This window comes from Phaseolus vulgaris, chromosome 10 (assembly GCF_000499845.2).
Source record: "Phaseolus vulgaris cultivar G19833 chromosome 10, P. vulgaris v2.0, whole genome shotgun sequence".
NCBI classification, from domain to species: domain Eukaryota; kingdom Viridiplantae; phylum Streptophyta; class Magnoliopsida; order Fabales; family Fabaceae; genus Phaseolus; species Phaseolus vulgaris.
Genome location: NC_023750.2, coordinates 7,755,313 through 7,770,948, shown reverse-complemented (window position 1 = coordinate 7,770,948; position 15,636 = coordinate 7,755,313). Strand labels below are relative to the sequence as shown.

The 15,636-nt window shown below is 32.9% G+C and overlaps 1 protein-coding gene and 1 long non-coding RNA gene across 2 annotated transcripts; one reads left to right on the top strand and one right to left on the bottom strand.

Annotated features, from left to right (window-relative positions):
• Positions 1 to 3,567: 3,567 nt before the first annotated feature.
• On the bottom strand, positions 3,568 to 9,664 carry LOC137819078 (uncharacterized). The gene is made up of 3 exons (XR_011082230.1): positions 9,476 to 9,664; positions 8,776 to 9,157; positions 3,568 to 5,853 (listed from the first exon to the last, which is right to left on the bottom strand). It is a non-coding gene; the product is annotated as an uncharacterized lncRNA (long non-coding RNA).
• On the top strand, positions 7,517 to 14,328 carry LOC137819077 (nitrate regulatory gene2 protein-like). Its single transcript, XM_068622818.1, has 4 exons — positions 7,517 to 9,117; positions 9,465 to 9,649; positions 10,848 to 11,071; positions 13,124 to 14,328. Exons 1-4 carry the CDS (start codon positions 7,893 to 7,895, stop codon positions 13,920 to 13,922), a joined length of 2,433 nt encoding a protein of 810 aa, XP_068478919.1. The 5' UTR covers positions 7,517 to 7,892; the 3' UTR covers positions 13,923 to 14,328.
• Positions 14,329 to 15,636: the final 1,308 nt, after the last annotated feature.

Sequence of the window (15,636 nt, the reverse complement as noted above, 5' to 3'; positions counted from 1 at the left end):
TTAAGCGAGAATGCTCCAAAAGCATTGGACAAAATCGACGTTTTGCTCGCTCAAGCGAGATAACTTCAGAGACATTGGGTTTTTTATGTTTTATTCAAACGAGCCCATCAACGCCACACAAGAAGTCAATTAACCCTAGCAAATTAGGTTAAATAGGGTGTTGGAGGCTCAACCCTAGTGTGTCAGATTGGGAGAAAAACATCATTGAGTGACTTGTAACCCAATTGGGAGAATAGGAAAGTGTGGGAAACATAAGAGGAAGCAACCGTCAAGGAGAAACATCTTAGATCTTCTTTTCATGTCATCACTGCTTGTAATTGTCATCATGTGTGACTAGTTATACCCTTTGGGATTGAGAGTAATCTCTTCAAACTCTAATGTATTGAGGAGATATTTAAATATAATATTTTGTTCTTGATTGATTATTGGTATTACTATAAAGACGAATAAGGAGATCTGAGGGCTTAAGGAAATCCTTTCGGACATGACCCTCTCGAACTACCAGTTCGAGAAGAAGATTGAGAAGCTGGTGAAGGACTTGGAGATTGTCGAAGACAATGTATTGGACCAACATGAGCTCGACTTCAAGAAGGCCCTTCAACAAGCAACTTTCTTCTACAATATTCCTTTGGAAGAGGGAAAGTTTGATATCAACAAGAACTTCTATCAAGGTCAACTTATGCTCATTGAAGAAATTCTAAGTGCCCAAGAGGTCGTGTCGGCTTCTCTAGGAACTCTCAGGCCCGATAAGATAGATGTTGACTCTTAGGTCTTCTTAGTTTCTTTTTGACCGGGCACACGTGTTTAATCTTTTTATAAATGTGTGCCCTATTTTGTGTAGTTTGGCTACCTGTCGGCCTTTAATGGAATTTGCTTAACTTTCATGAAACTACTTCGTTTACACTTTACTTACTTTTACAAGATACGGTCTCTCCCTTAGCTAAGAAGTTCTTTAAAGTTCTCTTGACAGGTATTCATTATTCTTAACGTGCTCTCAGTAGGTATTCACTTAGGTGAATTCTTCCTTCGCCGAGGGGTTTCTTTGAAGTGCTCTCGGTACGGATTCACTTAGGTGAATTCTTCCTTCGTCAAGAGGTTTCTTTAACGTGCTCTCGGCAGGGATTCACTTGTGTAGCTAACAAGTCTACTTTCATTAATATGATGCCTTGTTAAAACCTACTTCGGCAAAACCTTTTTTAGGGAAAAAGACCGATAGTAGGAAAGAGTACATCTACAATATATATCAACTAAAATACATTTTCAAGTGGCTTGCATTCTAGGTTCTCGACACAACTCGGTCATCCAACTGTTGCAAGCGATATGCTCCATTGTGTAGGCTTTCCTTAACTTTAAATGGTCCTTCCAATTTACCCTCTGTCGAAGTCTTGCGAGCTTTTTCTCTGATCCTCCATATGAGTTCACCTTCTTAGAATGACCTTGGTTTGGTTTTTGAGTTGTATCACCTAGATGCCCTCTATTTACATGCTTCTTCTTGTATCTTTGCCTTATCGCGTAGCTTCTTGGAGTAAATCCAACTTGGTCTTCAGGCATTTGTCGTTTAGCTTAAGGTTTCCAAGTTCATGCTGGATTGTCGGCTCTCCGACCTAACAAGTAGCATTGCATTTGTTTCGTAGGTGAGGTTGTATGGAGTTTTCCCTGTACCCAAGTGTGGGGTGCACCTACAGGCCTGGAGGACCTCAAGGAGCTCTTTTGTCCACCTTCCCTTTGCGCTACCTAACCTCTTTTTCAACTGGGTCAACATGACCTTGTGTTGCGAACACGGCTTGCCCATTAGTCTGTAGGTGTTTCACTAAACTCGTTTTGTGCCGAATGTCAAGACTGTCATAGAACTTGACAAGCTTTCGATCTGTAAATTGTCTTCCATTGTCGATAATAATAGTGTGTGGAATGTTGAATCGACATACTATATCCTTCCAAACAAAGTTTTGAGCTTATCGAGCAGTGATTTTTGCGAGAGGTTCAACCTCAATCCACTTAGTGAAATAATCCATTGCTACCAGCAAGAATCTTCTTTGCCCTGTTGTTGGTGGAAAAGGGACGATTATATTCATCCCCCATAAGACAAACGACCACGAAAATTGATATTTTACAAGTCGTGAGAGTGGAGGTGTATGAGAGGACCATGCTCTTGGCAATTTTGGCATTGTTTAACAAAGTTAGTATAGTCGGCTCTCAAGGTGGGCCAATAATAACATGCTCTTAGTACCCTCACCTCCATTATTCGCGCTCTCAAATTATAGGTTACATACACCATGATGTAGCTCCTCCAAGATGTATTCGGCCTCGACTTTGAATACACATTTAATTTAAGTAAAAAAAAAAACTCTTTTATATAATTCATTTTCCACCAATACTCTTTTAGATAAACAGAATTTTGCTTGATTACTCTTAAGATTATTTTTATTTTCAAAAAGTTAAGAGTAAATGGATTTATTAGGGGAAAATATATATTTTCAATTCTTTTGTCATTTTCATTCAACGAAACAGTCTATTTTTTTCTCTTTTTATGTTTTTCAAGACTTCCAATCCAAACATATTGTGGTTGCTATGAAAGACGGCTATATCTTACCAAATACTTCTTTATTGCAATAGTGAGATACAACATATCAAGTTCAAATTTTAATAATTTATAAATAAATAAATGACTATAAATATTTTTAAAACATATCAAGATCAAAGGATAGTTAGGTGGACGTACTTCATATTTTCTTTCATCTCAATTAATCTCCTTTGTAATGTAAAGTGTATGTACTCATTGATCTTTATATATTTCAAAAATATTCATGATGGATCAAAGTGCCATGATTTTAATGGAATGAGTACATACTCTTGAAACTCTGAAAACTTTTTCAAGGGTGAGATATATATATTGAAAGTGCCCTACAAAATGAAGGTTGCAGAAATATTTTGATCTAAACGACCCTACCCTTCTCTGGAGAATCAGATACTCCAAATGGCCAATGATATTTGTGGGGTTTGGTTTCAATTGGAAAGTCCAAATATAGGGTTGAAAGTCCAAAGTTTAACTTTCTTTTCTTTTCTTTTAGTTAAATATTGTGGAACTTACAATATGAAGAAGAAAGTGTGCATATTACGAAGGACAGGATTTTAGGAAAGTATGATTTTGAAGTTATATAATGTGTAAAAGTGAATTTCAATTTTAATTATCTTAGTTATTATCAATTGAGTTTATTAATTTATTTATTTATTAAGTAATTAAAAATTTTGTATTGTTCATTTGAGTTCTTGTTATTTAATTATTATTTTTACTGATGTAGCTGTTATCTTAGTAATGTATGTTATACTATCACACATTATTTTTAAAATGTAAGATTTTGTGGTTAATATAAAATGATAAATGACTTTTATTACTCTTATTGAAGGCATGTTAGATAACAAGATCTTCATTCTTCCGTCATCACCTACAACGACTAAGGGATCTTTGTTGTCATCACCATTTTTACCATTGATATAGGTAACAATGACACTATTTTGTTTTCCAACACATTTTGAATTAAAATAATAAAAGTTGCTTTTCATTTTACATTAATCACAATATCCTTTTATATTAGTCACAAAACCTCATATTCTTAACATGTAAAAACAACTAAGCAAGATGATGAGACAAGATAATAATAATGTTATCTAATTAACGAAAAAATTAAACGACATATAATATTTTGAAAAATATAAAAATTTTACAACCAACAAAATTTAATAAAAAAATAATTCAAAATAACGAAATTTAGGAGATATTTGAAATTTAATTAAACTAAAAAATAATAAATAAAAAACCATTTTGACTTCTAGTTTTTTTAATAACAGAAGTTTAACAACTAAATAATGATAAAATATTATGTTCAATTATTAAATAAAAATTAATAAAAGGTGTACTACCGATTGATCGGATGACCGGATGGCAAATGATTTCCCGACATACTTAAATTCAAACAATATCCTAAAACATCATTTAGTCAATAATAAGTCAGTTTATCTGCAAAACATGATTAAGGCGTAATTAGACCCCTTTTGAGCCCTACGCGGGGTTCATGACTCCAAGGATCCAATCAAAACATACAAATAGCATAGACAACCAAATGACATTGGTAGCTTTTCAACTCTCATACTAACTCGAGCATCAAAGTATCTTTGCAGGTTCCCCCATCATTCAGTAATAGGGTTCAGTAATAGGGATTGAAATACTAAAAGATTGTTGAACCTTTAAGCCAAGAAGAGTAGATAAAGAAGTCATCCTATGAGAAAACGACTTTACGAACAAAAGTATTTATATGATGGTGATATAATTTCATAAGGTTCTCATTGTATTATTGTCCAATAAATAAATCACGTATTTCTGAAAAATATTCATAAGTTTATTATTTACAAGTTTTTTTATTTTAAATTGTATTTTAACGTTTTATATAAAAAATATTCATGACACGTTAATGGCAAAAAATTTGCTATATCTCTGAAAAATCCAACATAAACATCGTATAGGTCTAAATAGTATTTCATCCTTCCTCTTTCATTTTTAAGCTTTCTTCAAAAGGTTATTTATTGTGGGATATCCTCATTCATGTAGCTTATAGCACTTCACTTTTCTGTCACTTTTCTGTCTTTTGATTAACTTTCAAAAGGTTCACATTTTATCTTTTGATGATTCAGAAGATTCAAAAGGTAACAAACACATGGAGGGAAAGTTGAAAATTTCAAATATCACAATGAAGGGGTCAATAAGAAGTGAAAAAAAAAATACGATGCGATTGGTGCTAGGATTGTACATATATACTTAATTTTCCTTTGCATTTAAAGCATGGAATTGGATATCTTTTTAATGCTAAATCATGGGTACGCAAAAACAAGTTTATTTCTAAACAAACTCAAATCAAATCAAACTGTATTATAAAATAATTCAGTTGGAGTTAACTAATAAAATAATTTACTTAAACTTAATTACATTAAAAGAACGATTTGGTTCAAACTAAACTCTTTCTAGAGAAATTTATTTTAATCTTTTTTTGTCCAATTCAATTTTGGTTGCCACACGAGCAGATATGGTTGGAGAGTTTTTAAAAAGCTGAACCACTTTAAAAACAACAGTCTACTTGAATTATTATTTTTTTCAAACAACTCACTTTTTTTATTCAGTGTGGTTTGGTTCAGCTATTAAAAGGTTTGGTTTGGTTTTTTTCTAACCACCCTAATCAAAATCACCTACTAGTGAAAATTATATGAATCAATCTATCTTTCACTGCATTTTGGGTTGTGATTATATCTGTGTGAATGATTTTCATCTTTCATTTATGTCAAACTTTCCACTTGCTTGTTACACTTTTTTTTTTATCTTTCTCTTTAACATGCTCTCTTTATGTCAAAGGCCACACTGATTTTTTTACATATCATATAAAAATATAGTTTATATAAAGTAATTTAGATTGAACTACTGTTATTAAGTATTTCTAATTCAATAATTGAAAGCTATTTTATTAATTTTTAGTTTTGAACAAGTAATTTACAAGAGGTATATAATTCATAAATTCTAAAGTAGTTATATTTTTGTCAATCATAACTACTCTCTCAAGTATAATAAGGGAAATAAAACAAATTAAACTATAAAGTCATTATTTCTAAATTTGATGACATGCACTCATTACTTATTATAAATTTAAGACGAGTTGGAATTAAAATTAGTTGAAAGTTTACTTTAAGTAAAAGTAAATGATACATAAGTAAATTGAAACTTACCAGTGATATGAGTCACCTTTCTCTTGAAAGTGATATCATATGAGTCACCTTTGTTGTCCGCATTGTTATTTCAATCAACGACTTTGCCTGCATTATTTAACCATTTCAGGATGTAATGTAGAATCAAAAAAGTTCCAACGAATCCTACTGAATCCAAACAGTTAATCATAAGTGGGGTGTGGGGGCTTAGCAGATTGGAAAAATACGCCATGCATTTTAATTTTGTTATATCCTGGATCTGACCCAAACAGAAAAAATAATTAGAAAGGTGTTTTTTCATATATGTGATGGCTAGAAAGACAATGATCATGACAGTAATATACATCTTATCTTTGTGTACGTTGGAAGGGTTTTAGTCAAACTACATCCTAAAGAATTGTTATTCTAAAGGATAAAGTTGGATATTGCTTTTTGACATAGTAGTCTTTTTTAGTTTTTCCAATGAGAATTGAGATTAAAGTAACTTAATAAGCTTTACTCCTTTAGTTAAATTATGAAACTTATCTCTTAATTACTTAAATTTGTTAGCTTTCTAAAAATATATTGTAGAAATCAAGCCTAATATAAAAAAGGGTGAGAGAGAATTATAATCGTATAACTTCTTAAAAAATGCAGTGAATGATAAAAAAAGTCACAATTTATATCACTTTTAGGAGTTTGTATCTTTTACTATTCTTAGTCAATTGGTAATTATTATTCATTGTACGTATAGCATTTAATGAATTTTTTCTTCTTTAAAAAGTAATGCTAGATGTCACTTTGTCCTCTTGAGGTGTAAAGTGGACCATGGTAGCAAGTGATCACTAATCTTTTGTCTTGTAATTTAGCTGTTCCTTTATTTTCCACGATACTTGAATTCATCATTCCATTTGGAAAGTCGGTTAATCCGATTATGGAAGACTTTAGATAGAATATGGTTTAATAAACTATTTTATCATATTGGAGATAAAATTACTAAATGAAAGATACAATAAAGCTACACCTTTCAATCTATTGAAGTGGAGAAAAAGTTTTTTTGTTAAAATAAAAAAAAGAGTAAACACATTCTTTCCTATCTTAATTCCAAAGTTGCATAGTCTCGTCCAATAATCCTTATACGAGTCAAACCCATAGCAAAAACAAAAGCACCCTTATTCAGTATTTTTTTTTTAATTCCATATTTTTAAATGTATATGTCAATAGAGATAATAAGAGAAAAGGAAAGAAACTTTATTCTAATAGATAATCTAACGTGATAAAAAAATTAAAAATATTATAATTTACAAGAGTTAGATATGTTAAACAGAAATGAATATAATTGTTATAAAAATGCAATATAGACCCTCAAACTCTATTTAGATTTTCACATTTTTCTCCTTTTTTATAACAATGTATTTTCATAGCAAAAAGTCATAACTAATAATCCTATGAAAATTTGAGATCACCCAAATAAGTTTTATTTCTCTCAATCAAGTTTTCTTCATTCATATGCCCAGAAATTAAATTCTTATAACATATCTAAGTAACTCAATTATCTGACAAGAATGAAGAAATCGATTTCTTAATAAATTACACTATCTCAAATCTTGTTCACTAAAAAAAACTCAATTTATACCTTAAATAAATAAAGAATATGTAAGTATAATAAATAATGTGACTTAATAAGAATAAAAATAAAATATCAGTTATGTACATTATAGGAATATTTGGAACAAGAAACCCTAAAAATATAAGTAAATGGTGAATGATCGCAGGAACGAAAACATGATTAAACGAGCCATCCCCTCTTAACTTTACCAGGACCAAAACCCCACATAAACAACAGAAAACAGTGTTTAATGAAAAGGTTTAGATGCAAACAAACAAAACAAACACAGCTATCACACACCCAGATAATAAAAAAAGCAAGACAAACTAGAAAAACAAGAAAAAGAGGAATGGACATCACCACCACACCAAAACTCTTACACCACTCACTACTTCTTCTTCCACTCCAAAACCCCTTCACACTTCGCCACCCTTAAACCCAGCACCACCACCGTTGTTTTCTCAAATAAAGAAAACAACACATTATATATTTTATATAAATTAATTTCTATATGTACTCGTAGCATTACGAGTATAGTATACGGTATACGCGCCAAAAAATGGGTTGCACGGCATCGAAACTGGACAACGAGGAAACCGTGATGCGCTGCAAGGAGCGGCATCGTTTAATGAAAGATGCTGTCTACGCGCGCCACCACCTCGCGGCAGCGCACTCCGACTACTGCCACTGCCTCCGCCTCACCGGCTCCGCACTCTATAACTTCGCCGCCGCCGAACCCCTCGCAGTCGCCGACGACACCCCTGCCGTACTCCTTCATAAAACCACTACAAATTCCCAACCGTCACCACATCCTCCTCCCTCCGCCGCCGCCGCCTCATCAAGCCCTAAACTCCATCGCACAGCGACCTCCGGCGTCACGCGCCGCCGTCAACCGCCGTCGAGACTCCCTCGCGTTCTCTCCGAATCGAGCATGTGTTCCTCGCCGCGAAGCGAGTATTCGAACTTCTTCCCAACCACTCGACAACAAGCTCAACCCACACCTACTTCACAACTGCTACACCCTCCTCTTCCCGCCGTCACGTGCCACCGCAAACCGCCACCGAGGCTCCCTCACATACTCTCCGAATCGAGCCTCTTCTCCTCGCCGCGAAGCGAATACTCGAATTTCTTCGCTACCGCGCACCAAGCTCAATCCACGCCTACTTCGCAAACCTCTTCCGTTTGGAATTGGGAGAACTTACACCCTCCTCCTTCTCCTCCAGGCTCCGATTACTTCCTCCAACGCCAAAACCACAAACCGCAAACGCCGAATTCCGAAACGTCGGAATCGGAATCTGAATCTGAATCCATGTACAACCCGTTCCGTTCGAACTCTCAACGCAATCGCAAAATTGATAACAGTACAAACGTGGATTCACATTCACAACAACAAAACACAGAACCAGAGATTTCCGAATCGGAAACGGAAGAAAAATACTCACATCAACCGGTTCAGACGGAGCGCGAGGAGGTTCAGTGCAGCGAGTGGGAGGACCGTTGCAGTTCCTCGAGTTCGTCGGAGCAGGAGGAAGGAGGTGCCAGAGTCACCTCACACTCTAAGGCCGAGTATGCAGCCGAAGGTTATGCTCCGGCCACGAAGAAGGATAAGAAGCTCGAAGATGACATGGCGGAGGCGAAGGTGGCGGTGAGACATAAGGATTTGAAGGAGATTGTGGAAGCGGTTAGGGAGAATTTCGAGAAAGCTGCAGCGGCCGGAGATCAGTTATCGGAGATGCTCGAGGTTAGCAGAGAGCACCTTGATCGGAGTTTCAAGCAATTGAGGAGTAAGGCTTTCGTGTTCTTCTACTCTTGCGTCTCGCTTCTCTGAAAGTGCGCCAAATTTTTAAATTAATTCATTTTAGTCTCATTATTTAACAAACTCATAAAATATATTTAATTTAATTATTCATTTTATTCTGTAAATATAAAAAAAGTCTTTTTTTTCATTTCTAAATATTTCATGTTAATTCTTATGTATGTTATTTTTTAATTCTTGAACATAGATATTAAAAGCAAATTTTCTAGTTATAAATATGTTAACGTTACTCCTTTTCTAATGCTATAAAAAACTATCAAATTAATTTTGTATATAATTATTTTCCCTCATAATTCTATAAAACATTGAATGCAGAAACACTTTACCATTCAAATAGTATACTGAGCAAGCTGAGCTCGAGTTGGACCTCTAAACCGCCGTTGGTGGTGAAGTACCGGCTCGACGCCGGTTCGTTGGACGGACCGGGCGGTTCAAAGAGTCTGTGTTCCACTTTGGAACGCCTTTTGGCTTGGGAGAAGAAGCTATATCAGGAAGTGAAGGTAATTTTCTGATTTGTTTAGGGGTATTTTTGTCTCCTAATTTCATTTCTTATAGAAAGCATAATTGTAATAGTTTTTAGTTAAAATATTTTCAAATGATTTAAAACTAATATAAAAATCTAATAAAATTTTGGTAGATTGAAAGTGGGACCCATGGTACTTTTAGTCATTATTATACTTGATGGATTCGGACGAGGCACTGATGTGTATTTGACTGATTGTGCATTGTTTACTGTGTCTGTATTAAATGTCTAAAGTACCCCTATGTCTAAAAAATTAAACTTTTAAGATATAACAAAATAGGTTTTAAGGAAAATGTTACTTTATGATAGAATTGGACATTGAAAAAGCATTACTTCAACTGTCTGATTTATGTAATGTAATTTTAAAATTGCTTTCAAACAAAATTTTCATTTTTTAACTATAATTTGATGTTAACATATCATCATAGCACTCGATTAGACTATGAATTCGAGTTTTTTTTTTTTACATTAGAAAAAGGAAGGAAAAATAGTTGTAAATCACTTGTAGAATAGATTGTTTACAAAATTTTAGAAAGAAAATGCTATTTTAACATTTCAACATATCAACACTTATTCTTTTTGGAAAAACTTGTTTTTAACATAAAATCACAAAGAGAAAAATAAATAATTTTAAATTTTAAAATATAATATATAATATATAATATATTACAAGATCCATTGAAAGTAAAATAAAAACTCAAACATTAGAGAAAAAAACACAAAAAAATATTCTTAATTAAAAACTCAAACATTAGAGAAAAACACACAAAAAAATGTTCTTAAATGATAAGTGGGTGGCACAGGAATGGCATCAAAAATAATGTGTTAGGAATTCAAAATGACAATATGCCTAAATTTTGTCCCACATGTGATTCAAAGTTCACATTCAGTTGTGATGAATTAATATTTTTGGTTGTCCATTATCCTGATAGGATGTGAAAGAAGGGCAAAGACTTTCTGTTAAACAATTATACATAGAATTTGCCTGTCCAAAAATGGACAGAAAAAGTAATGCATAGACTGTAGATTTTGGATGTTTGGAATTTTTCATCTATACAACCAAAGTGAAATCAGGTGGTTGGTAATGTTGCATTTACTTCTGTCCAAAATCATGCAGTTTTTGGAAGCTGTGTGTTGATGCATGCTACTATACTTTTCTTATTTTGCATGTTTAGGCAAGAGAATGTGTGAAGATTGAGCATGAAAAGAAATTGTCAGTGCTGCAGAGTCTAGAATGCAAGGGTGGTGATGAAGCAAAGCTAGATAAGACCAAGGCTTCCATAACAAGGTTGCAGTCATTGATTGTTGTCACATCTCAGGCTGTGTCCACCACCTCAGCTGCCATTAATGGCCTTAGGGACGATGATCTTGTTCCTCAGCTTCTTGACCTCTGTCGTGAGTATGTCTTCTTCTCATTATGCAATTATTTTACTGTTTTTATATGCTCATGCATTAGAGGACAATTAAACACTCCCTCCCTGTCCAAATCCTATAATAATTACACTTTCCATATAGACCATTAATAGTTCAATTTTTTAAATTACGATTTGGATAAAAAATATTTTTTATGTGCATTACTAAACACTTTTTAAATTTTTTAATTCTTTCAAAGATACTTACTAAACACTTTTTTGTTTCATTTTATTACCATATTACATATCCTATAAATTTTTTTCCTCTTTAGGTGTAGATTATTATTTTGGGTAAATATTCATAAAACATTTTCTAATAAAAGATGTATTCAGAGAGTGTATCACTATTTGTCTTATCTATTATGTCTCACATTGTGAAACAAACCATTCATTTGAGCCTTCATGATCAAAGGCACATCAAATTATGTTGTGTCTTGCATTGCATATAGGATTCTCACTCAAGTTTTTGTGTATAAGAATAATATGAACTGCTGAAAGGGAGGAATTCTGAGCCATAACAACCCATTTCAAAGAACTTCTGTTGAGAACCTACTGAATCCTATTTCTTGTTCTATGTTTTTCAAATAGTATTCTTCACAGGGTATTCAAATTATTAACTCACAGTGAGGAGTTAGATACACAGCACAAGTAATCAAAATATAAAACATGCTAGTGTGGTGGTTGAAGCATTATAGCTTACTGCTCTAGTACGTCACTTGCTTCATCAGGTCTGCATAAGTGCAGTGCCTCTTGTTTGTACCAGACCTTCCAACAACTACTGCCTACAAACTGTAACACAATCTTGGCCCACTATTTTTTACCTGCCCAAATCTTGTGCCTTTTTAACATTCTAGGCTCATATATTGGTAAATAGAATTTACTGATGGGTCAGATATGTTAAAATAACTATTGTATTGTGGTAAAGCCCCTTTTTTTTTATTGACAAATAATGAACTAAATTAAATGAAGTATTTGAGAAATGTTAAAAACCAAAGAGTCAAATCCAAAAACAGATCACTACATAGCAATACAAAGAGTACACTATAAAAATGATATGCTCCTTATATATAGTTTGGCTAGTACAACAATCTACCTCATTCTCACAAACATAACAGACAAGTAAAAGCTCCCTGCTATGCTTTTATGTATTGTGCAATCACAAAACCACACTCTAAGTTTAACATTGCACAACATAACCATGCAGCAGCTAACCACTTACCAAACAGACCCCTGACACTATTAGAGTTTTCTATGAACAAATGCTCCACAAGCACTTATTATTGTTAAGTGTTAATAAACTATTTGACACGTTTCAAGGGAGAAATTATTAGGTAATTCTTGACCACCATTATACATGGTTCTCATCAATCTTGATGTGACTGTGACACATAATTAAATATCATATTTGCCTTCTGTTACTATTTCCAAATCATTAGTTAGGGCCAATTTTGCAAATATATATGAAATTGGAGGATTCAAGGAAGCATGGTAGCATAATTCTTGGCAAAGAATAGTGGTTGTAATCAGTAAAAGTTTGATAACCTAGTTGTTCATAGGTTCTTGTTTGTGACTTGGCATTTTCATACATATATCCTGGTTAATTATCTCTACACATGTTTAATGCAAAGAAAACATATTAATATGTTTATTTAAAAATGTTGTCTTCTTTCTTTTAAAAGAAGGTAAACTGTCATTCCAGTTTTATAGGCTTTTATGTTACTCTTTAAAACTAAGAAAATGTTAAATAACTACTTACATATATGTTAATATTATCACTTTAATCACATTTTTTAATAGTAGACCAGTGTGATTATTGGATTTACATTTTCAGGACTTTCTTTTAATTTCCTTCAATGCAGGAACTAATGTGATATAAATTCAGAAACTAAAAGTGATTGAGTACTCCATAAAAAAATAATTAACAGCTGAGAACTCGGCTAAAATGCTGTAAATCATAATTTTGGACTGCATCAGAGATGAGTTGTCCCTGCTCACAGACTGTTCTCTCATATGTTTGTGAAATTATATACTAAATGCAGAATCATGTATATGTGGAAGTCAATGCATCAGTACCATGAAATCCAAAGCAACATTGTGCAGCAAGTCCGTGGCCTTGTGAATCAATCATCCAAAGGTCACTCAACATCTGAATCACATAAGCAGGCAACAAGGGATCTTGAATCAGCTGTGTCAGCTTGGCACTCCAGTTTCTGCCGCCTCATAAAGTTTCAACGTGACTTCATCCTTTCTCTGCATGGCTGGCTCAAGTTGAACCTTATTCCAGTCAACAAAGACAACATCAAAAGCACCAGCAACAATAACAGTGAATCATCTCATGTGTTTTCTTTCTGTGATGAATGGAAACTTGCCCTTGACCGTGTTCCAGACACAGTTGCTTCAGAAGCAATCAAGAGCTTCATCAACGTTGTCCATGTGATATCTGTGAAGCAATCTGAGGAGCTGAAGATTAAGAAAAGAACTGAGAGCGCCTCCAAGGAACTTGAGAAGAAATCTTCATCTCTGAGAAGCATAGAAAGGAAGTTTTACAACTCATACTCTATGGTAGGCATTACCCCTCCTGAGTCAGGTCCTGGTAATGGACAAGGCTTGGATGCAAGAGACCCTCTTGCTGAGAAGAAACTGGAACTAGAATCTTACCAAAGGCGTGTTGAAGATGAAATTGTGAGACATTCAAAAGCTGTTGAGGTGACTAGAGCTATGACACTCAACAATCTTCAGACTGGCTTGCCTGGAGTGTTCCAGGCAATGTCAAGTTTTTCTTCATTGTTCACTGAGGCTCTTGAGTCAGTATGTAGCCATTCACATGCCATGAAGTAGGTCATTGATGCCCTTTTTCTTCCTACACTCCAACAATGTCGATCAACACCTTCTTTCATTACGAAAAGGCTAATACAGAATTCAAAACCTTCATTCCAGATTACCTACTATGGAATTTTCAACAATATCAATCAACACCTTCTTTACAGTTAATCCAGCATGTTAAATCTTCATTTTGTACTACCTAATCCGAAATTTAAAAGGGTTATATAGACTGAGATTGTTGGAGTGCAGAAAGAAATACTCTTCATTGAAGTTTAGCTCAAGGGCTGGCCTTTTTTGGTGCAGGCTCCTACTTTATTTTGATATGTAAATATGAAGAATTTTGTGATTCTATCTTTCATTTTATCATTGTTGATGGAAAAGGGGGACTAAAGTAAGTAAATGGGATAGTTTTAAACTTTTATTACTGATTTGGAAAAAAAATTACAAAATTGAGTTAAGTTGTGTCGCTTCAACACCATTTTAAGTGAGAACTCGTAGAGATGAGGATCAAATTTATCGATAAAAAGAAAGTTGTGGACATGATACACGATTTTCTAAAATTATTTTGTTGAAATCGTATATCATCTCTATATCTTTGTTTAATTATGTTAATTAATTGAACTTGTGTAACATGGATTATACAACTTCAAAGCAAAATAATACAACACATGATACACGATTCTAACAATAATTTTCTATAATTTTAGAAAATTGTGTATAATATCCACAACTTTCTCTTTGTCAAACAAATTTATTTCTCATTTTCACGAATTTTCACTTAAATTTGTGTTGATACCGTCCAACTTAACCCAATTTTATAAAAAAAAAAATGTCCAAAGCAGTAATAAAAGTTTAAAATTACCCCCATTTACTTACTTCAGCTTTTTTTTCTAATAGACAGATGTCCTGAATTACTGTATCAAAGGATGGCAATTTCAGTATATGAACACTGCATTGCATTTTCTTTAGCTTTTAAGCAAATCAAATGAGTTCATATGATTCATATAGTTGACCTATTTTATGGTTTTATTATGGAAAATGTTTTTCACATGCTCTTATTAGAAGAAGAAAAAATTGTGATTTTTTTTATAAGTTAAATTAATTTATATACAAATTAAAAAATAAAGAATTAGAGACGTTAAATGAGAGAGTTTTTAAAAATTAATTTATGTATAAATTAATTTTGATTTTAAAAATAATTCTTAAATACTTGTGAAAGAAATTTGTTCAAAAATGGCTATTTTGATGTATCCAACTTTTTGTTCTTCAAGTTGTTCTAGTATTAAGATAGTACTTTTGTACTGCTATGTTATATAAATTTTTACGTCATCAACTATTTCATGCAGATTTTTTTATTTCGTATATTGTAAAAGTATATAATACGGTATTAAATAAACTTATATTAATATATGATTTATAACACACAAAAATCAATCCAACCATAAATTTAAAGATAAAAAATCTAATTAAAAAGTTATTAAACAGTATAAGACACTTGAGAAAAACATACTCAATCGGAAATTTTATTCTCTTTTGGAAGTTGATGTATTATGGCAATTATTGCAAGGTTACTTTTTTTTTCACCCTCATAATTTTTTTCTTCCTTCTCATAATCAATGTGTTTCTATTATAAAACTTCATAATCAATTAAAAATTACATAATTCAAAATTTAAAATATGATTTTATGTTATATACAATCTAAACTATATTATAGATTACAAAAGCTAT

Bases quoted from the DNA above. Each gene is read 5' to 3' on its own strand.
- LOC137819077 (XM_068622818.1), top strand. From the start codon at position 7,893: ATGGGTTGCACGGCATCGAAACTGGACAACGAGGAAACCGTGATGCGC. The intron at 9,118-9,464 runs GTAAGGCTTTCG...CATTGAATGCAG, and splicing joins GAGTTTCAAGCAATTGAGGA to AAACACTTTACCATTCAAAT. The intron at 9,650-10,847 runs GTAATTTTCTGA...TTGCATGTTTAG, and splicing joins AGCTATATCAGGAAGTGAAG to GCAAGAGAATGTGTGAAGAT.